This window comes from Mus caroli, chromosome 3 (assembly GCF_900094665.2).
Source record: "Mus caroli chromosome 3, CAROLI_EIJ_v1.1, whole genome shotgun sequence".
Lineage (NCBI taxonomy): Eukaryota > Metazoa > Chordata > Mammalia > Rodentia > Muridae > Mus > Mus caroli.
The window spans coordinates 51,921,091-51,927,728 of record NC_034572.1 but is presented as its reverse complement, the minus strand read 5'-3'; the positions used below and the strand labels follow the sequence as shown (position 1 = coordinate 51,927,728).

Here is a 6,638-nt window from a genome sequence, read left to right as displayed (position 1 = left end):
TACAGTTGGATCTCATGGAGGCATTTCCTCAACTGAAGCTCCTTTCTCTGTGATAACTCCAGCTGTGTCAACTTGACACAAAAATAGCCAGTACAACTATTTAGTAGGTTCTGCATTAGGCACTGGAAAGGCAAGGATGGATAAGACTTTACCCCAAACATCATAATTTAACAATCTAGCAGGGAAGGAAATAGGTGAACAAATAGAGCATTTCCTTTGTGATACGTGAAAAAAGAGTGAAAAATAGCTCAGAAAGTGACCGTGTCCGTGCAGAAAGTGTGGTAAATTGGAAGTAGCTTGCCAAGTCAACAGAAAGAAGAGGATAATTCTGAAGAAGAACTTAAAGGGCTTTAACAACTCAGTACTGATGGAACACAAAATAAGCCGCGATGCCAATGCAATAAGGTCAGTGTCACTAAGATTATAGTGATCCATATGCTGGGGTAAACAGGATGGACTTCACACTGTCTTAAAAGGCAGAACATTCAATCCCTTTTTAATGTACTAATTCTTAGGTCGAATTAAAATATTCATTTAGTATTAAAACTTTTAAGTAACAAAGTTAGAGAAGCAATTTATTGAATTACATAATTATGCCATTTAAATAGTGTCAGGGGGCTGGAGGATGGCTCAGCATTGAGTACTTGCTTCTCTTAAGAAGAAATAAATAGAGTTCTCAGCACTCACCTAAGGTGAGGCCCAGAACTCTAACTCCAGCTCCAGGGAAGCCCACACCCTCTTCTGGACCTCTTAAGGCCTGCACTCCTGTGTACACCCTCAAATACAGATGCATAAATAAATAAATAAATAAATAATAAATCTAAACAAAGGAAAACAATCTATCTGGCATAGTGTTTAGAAGATTGCAACTAGCACCTTATAACTATCTGGCGAATAAATTATGATAGTCTATCTTAACAGGATAAGCATGGCTCTTAAAATGTATATTCCTAGACTGGCAGAAGTATGAAAGGTTTGCCGTGTCTCAGGAGGACATAACTTCCAATTCTCAAAAATAAGACCTTCGTCCTAATGATGTTATCTTTCTTCTTACATTGTTATCAACGATTTTTTTCTTTCCCACTTCTTTTCTATTTGAATCTTTTGTTTATTCAAACTTACATACCCAAGCCATAACATAGTATAGCACCCTTTCCCAGTGTTGTCCAAGTTTGCTGTTGTTGTTTAAGCACCACAATATGTGTCAGCTTTAAATTCCTAGAGTCTTCTCATGTTCTACTTCTTAAATGCTGTCTCACAGCTGTTTCAACTGAAAACATTAGACGATCATTATCCTGCTCACTGTCGCCACCTTAAGCCACATCTTCAGCATGAAATCTAACCTACGCTAGCAATGTCTTGCTCCCTATCAACTCCCACAAACCTCATAAAAATAAGGAAGCATATAATTTTTAATAATACTTAAGTTCAGATGAATTCGGTGTGGAGAGTCTCGTTTCTTCTATTAAGAAGGGTCCAAGCAACACCCAGCATTGCAGACCACAGGTCACACATCAAACTAATACTTTCTGTTACCTGTCTATTCCTATGGAAGATGAAGAACGATGGATGGATAACTGGGAGGAGGGACTACTGGGGACGGAGACTTCACCTTCCATTGGGATGCTGTTACCAAATAAACCAAAAGACAGTTTGGTCTTCCAGGAGGAAAGGCAAGACGGACTTCCAAGGCTTGCTAAGGAATTCTCCAGCGCGAAGACACAGAAAGAAATCACTGTAAAGGAAGAGTCTCTCGCTCTTTTGGAACTCACCTGTCAACAGCGGTGTGGACGGCGCCATCTTGTCCCGGAAAGAGAAACCCACGCGCTGGGGTGAGAGTTCAAGAAAGGCCGAACCCGGCCTCTACACGTCTCCCCAAGCGCAAAGACTGCGAGTCGGTGTTTCCGGCGCCGCCAGCCTCGGGGCCAATCCACGTCTGGTTCCCGAGCGCGCACGCGCAGCTCTGGCTCCTCGTTTTCCGGAGCGGGGAAGAGCCTGGCTGCGGCGGCGGCCAGCGCTCGCCCTCCCTCTCCGGAGCGGGCGGAGTCCACACTTCCGCGGGGCGGGGTCTGCCCAGTGCTGACGTTGGCAGCCGAACCCGAACTAGTTCGAGGTTGCCGGTTGCACTGTCCGGTGGTTGGACTCTTGCCTCTCCGCCCTGCGGCCCGCTCTCCCCGGCGCGCCGCCCCATCGGCTGCTCAGACCGCCGCGATCGGCGGCTGCCAGTGTTCCAGCGCTCGGCGTCCCGGCCCAGTGGCTGTAGGCGGCGTAGGCACCGCGAGCAGAGCCGAGCCTCCCTCCCGGTGGCCCGGGAGCGGCGAGCGAGCGAGTCCGAGAGGTTCTTGGGGCAGGTGGCGCCGCGAAGATGGTCGCCAAGCAGAGGATCCGTATGGCCAACGAGAAGCACAGCAAGAACATAACTCAGCGCGGCAACGTCGCTAAGACCTCGGTAAGGGAAAGTGGGCACCCCGCTCCATGTCGTGGCCGGGAGCCGAGGCCCGCGCCCCGCACCGGGCCGTGGCCGCGGCGAGTTCTCCCCAGACCCGCCTGACTCCGGACTCCCGCTGCGGTGGAATCTGGGGTGGGAGGAGAGATCTGTGAGTCGTCCGGCCGGCCACCTGGCCTGGGGTGCAGGCCATGGGAGCCCGGGATCCGAGAGTGCTTTCTCTGCATTTGAAACCGGGTTTTTTCTTTTTGCAGAGAAATGCCCCCGAAGAAAAGGCGTCGGTAGGACCCTGGTTATTGGCCCTCTTCATTTTTGTTGTCTGTGGCTCTGGTAAGTGTTTGGGGGCTCTCGCGGTTTGGAATGACGTGGATGAGTGGCGAGTCCTACCTACCCGCGTGGTTCTCAACCCACCTGCTGAGAGAATTGTTTCTAGTGAACTGGATAACTTCTACCACAGAGGGTGGTGCTCCAGAAATTTCTCTTACCTTGATTTATGCTCATTGAAGATTAAAAAAAAAAGAGAGAGAGAGAAATTAGAACTTCCTAATGATCCCTTAGAAGAAATTAAGCACCAAATAACTCTGATTTGCATTGTAACTTTATTATCAATAGTGTTGCAAAAAACTTAGCGAACATCGTGAACATCTGGATACTAGAACAGGACTGAACGATACCAGTATCTAAGGTCTCTATGTCAAAAACTAAGTTTATAAAGTAAGGCTAGTACAAAGAATTGATTTTCTCTAGAGGAGACATACCTGCTGGGATATTTAATGTATGAGACAAGTGTTTTCAGGTAAAATTAGTTATTAAGATAGCCTGCTTTTAAGGTGATAGACTCTTGCCCCTGCGGATGGATGTATTACAGACTGTCCTTCTGCTCTGCGTGCTGCTTTAATAGGCAAGCTGCTGTTATTGAGACAGATGCTTTTATTTGCTGCATTCTACAGTTCCTGAGATTTTCATTTAACATTTCACTTTGCCTTTTTTCTAAACTTAACAACCGGATGCATTCTTGATATATGGCCAAGAGCCAACCAGTTTATGTAACACAAAAAGATTATTGAATTTCAGCTGTGTGAGAATGAAGAAATGTGCATATGTTAGGAAACCAGGCCTTTAAGGATATGTTAGAAATAAACGGAAATAAATCTATGGTAGGAAAAATGTGTTTGTTTTGGTGCTTTCAAGTTATTGCTAAAATAATTTCACATCTGGAAGATCTCTTGTACATCTTATAGGTAAAAGTCAAGGAGCGGCAATTAAATAATTTGAGTTGGATGTGAAGCTCAGCTGCAGAGTATTTCCCCGGGTCCTGCACCACGAGATAATAATCACTTCAAGGCATTAAATTGTTTAATTATGATAAACCTGCTTCACTTTTTTATTAGAGTAAAGTTAGCATTTGTAACTGACTGTACGATCACTCTGGAGTCTGCAGCTGCTGTAAATAGATGACTTTTAGTTGAGAGGCCTGTTTTCTTCAACTTGTTTTAATATTTGCTCTTTCTCTTCACAGCAATTTTCCAGATTATTCAAAGTATCAGGATGGGCATGTGAAGTGACTGACCTTGAGATCTTTCCATTCTCCTGTGAATTTTAACTTGAACTCATTCCTGATGTTCGATGCCCTGGTTAAAAACAATTGAGTAAATCGGCCTGCCTCAGAATGACTTTCATATCAGCCTTCATGTGTCATTCCAAGGTGTCTTCAAGAGTCATTCCAGGTTTGCTAGTCCATGCCACAGTGCCTTGCAAAAGCACCACATGAATAAAGCAATAAAATTTGATTATTAAGTTCCAGTAGTAGACCATACTTATTCAGTACAGAATGAGTTTTATGTGGTTATTAAAACTTATGACTAATTAGATTAAATCTGTGTAGACAGGGTATAGATTTTGTTAACCCTAATGTGTAAATGCAATTAGCTTAACTTAAATTTTGGAATCTTACGGTTTTCTATAGCTAGGCCCTTTTTACTCTTGAATTGGAAAGCACACTCCATTATAGGGACATGTAACTGCCCTATAATAAGGTGCTTTTAAATGGTCACCTACACGGCTTAGTTTTACCACAATCATTGTCACCTAAAACTTTTAAAAAGCTTCTAGGGCATATTGTAAGTAAAGATGCTCACAGCTGCATCTGTTTTTAATGATAACATTTCTGTTACACAGCCTTGAATTTTGCATGAGGAAGTATAGTCACCTAGGGTCCCATTCGAGCCTGGATTGAGCATTTTGTACCTTAATCAAAGTGATTGCAGTTCCACTAAAAGCTATCATGGTGAAATGAAATTAGAGATGGTTTGCTGATGTCATACTGATCAGAATTATCAAAGGGTTTACTGTGTAGAAGAAAGTTACCGGGAAAGACTACAAGAAGTAAATGCCTTGTTGAAACATGTGGAGTCCCGTGTGCCATATGATATCTTAGCATGTTAATTGCACTTTTAATACCAAAAAGGCACATCAACTAAAAAGTTTTGATTGAAATGCCCTTAGGGTTCTAGGTCTATCAATCTAAATGAGCATTTGGAATTAAATGAATTTACTGATAAGGATCAGTCTAGTCTTCCTTTGTCTGACTGAGTGGGTTGTGATTGATCACATTTCCTTTTTACTAATAGTAAGGGTGAGAATATTGAGGCAGGTTTGAGGTTTTCTGGTACTATTGAAAACTACAATTAGTCCTATTTATGCACTTAGCCAGAACTTGGTGCAGACACCAAGCAATATCTGTTTATGAATTGAGAGAAGCCTGCTTATGTTTGCTTTGTTATTTGCCTCAGGAGATCTCTTTTGAAATATGCTGTTTTCAAAGGAACAGAAGGGAAACTTGCCCCTGTTCTGAGAGCAGTGTAAACCTCACAGGGCTTTGGATCCCCTCGGACACAGAGGAGAAGGAAGGGAAGGAGTGGTTAGGGATGCACAGGAATCTTACTGTATCTGACCAGGAAAGAAAGCTGGCTGTGGGTCTGTAGGGTCACGACTGTTGTCTGCCTCTTTTCACCCTGTAAGTGAATCCCTGAACTTGGTTCCCTCTGAAGCCAGTCTTGGTTAACTAATTCTATTTTACTATAACTTTAAAAGTGAAAGATATTCTCTAAATTTATAGCAGGTGCCTTATTTCCTTTGAATCAAATCATTCCATACCAGAATTTCCCTTGGTTTACTATAGATAATTGGCTTTAAGATATTCTTGTTTTTAAACATACAGTGTTTTAATCATTTTGTTAAATTGCTGTAGCCATCAATCATTTCACATTTGTAAAATTACATTCCCTTTGTATCATGTAATTTACCTATTCAGTGCATTTTATATTCAGGTTGGATTATGCATATTTGGGTCAATGAAAGTTGTGTCTGTTTGATTCATGGTTTAAAAATAAAGTTCCCTGGATATTTGATGCTGTTGTAAAAGAAAATGATTTTGCAGAGTTTTTATTTGAATACTTTTCATAGTTTACAGAAAATTATTTTAAAGGAATGCCTGTACTTAGCCTGGCAGTGGTTGCAAATGCCTTTAATCCCAGCACTTGGGAGATAGAGGCAGGCAGATCTCTGAGCTCTAGATAAACCTGGTCTACAGAGCGAATTCTCTGAGAGCCAGGACTACCACACAGAGAAACCCTATCTTGAAAAACGGGAAGAAGAAGAAAAAAAAGAAAAGTCTGTATTCAAGGGTCTTAGGTTTCTGTTGCTGCAGCTAAACACCATGACTAAAAAGCAAGTTTGAGAAGAAAAGATTTATTTCCATATCACTCACTGTTCATCATCAAAGGAAGTGAAGACAGGAACTCAAGCAGAACAGGAACCTAGAGGCAAGAGCTGGTGTAGTGTCCATGGAGGGGTGCAGCTTATTGGTTGGTTGCTCCTCATGGCTTACTCAGCCTGCTTTCCTGTAGAACCCAGGACTGGCAGCCCAGTGATGGTACCTCCTAAAATGGGTTGGACCCTCCCCCATTAATCACTAATTAAGAAAAGGCTTTATAGCAGGACCTTATGGAGGCATTTTCTCGACTGAGATTCTCTCCTTTCAGGTAACTCCAGTTTGGTGGCAAGTTAACAGACACGTTAAGTCAAAAGAAATAATACCTAGCCGGGTGTGGTGGTGCACGCCTTTAATCCCAGTACTCGGGAGGCATAGGCAGGCGGATTTCTGAGTTCGAGGCCAGCCTGGTCTACAAAG

General features: G+C 42.8%; 2 protein-coding genes across 2 annotated transcripts in view; one reads left to right on the top strand and one right to left on the bottom strand.

Annotated features, from left to right (window-relative positions):
• The window catches only part of Eif2a (eukaryotic translation initiation factor 2A), a 35,469-nt gene extending 33,436 nt beyond the window's left edge, over positions 1 to 2,033 (bottom strand). Inside the window, exon 1 of the mRNA XM_021157233.2 lies at positions 1,773 to 2,033. Within this exon, the coding sequence (XP_021012892.1) occupies positions 1,773 to 1,800 (28 nt within the window). The 5' untranslated portion in view covers positions 1,801 to 2,033. The remainder of the gene's footprint in view (positions 1 to 1,772) is intronic.
• On the top strand, positions 1,980 to 5,874 carry Serp1 (stress associated endoplasmic reticulum protein 1). The gene is made up of 3 exons (XM_021157235.1): positions 1,980 to 2,449; positions 2,701 to 2,776; positions 3,966 to 5,874. The coding sequence occupies exons 1-3, from the start codon at positions 2,366 to 2,368 to the stop codon at positions 4,004 to 4,006; spliced, it is 201 nt and encodes a 66-aa protein (XP_021012894.1). The 5' UTR covers positions 1,980 to 2,365; the 3' UTR covers positions 4,007 to 5,874.
• Positions 5,875 to 6,638: the final 764 nt, after the last annotated feature.

What these genes read in the sequence shown, in the direction of transcription:
- Serp1 (XM_021157235.1), top strand. Translation starts at nt 2,366, where the DNA reads ATGGTCGCCAAGCAGAGGATCCGTATGGCCAACGAGAAGCACAGCAAG. An exon ending in GCAACGTCGCTAAGACCTCG is followed by an intron (nt 2,450 to 2,700) that starts GTAAGGGAAAGT and finishes TTCTTTTTGCAG; the next exon opens with AGAAATGCCCCCGAAGAAAA. An exon ending in TTTTGTTGTCTGTGGCTCTG is followed by an intron (nt 2,777 to 3,965) that starts GTAAGTGTTTGG and finishes TTCTCTTCACAG; the next exon opens with CAATTTTCCAGATTATTCAA.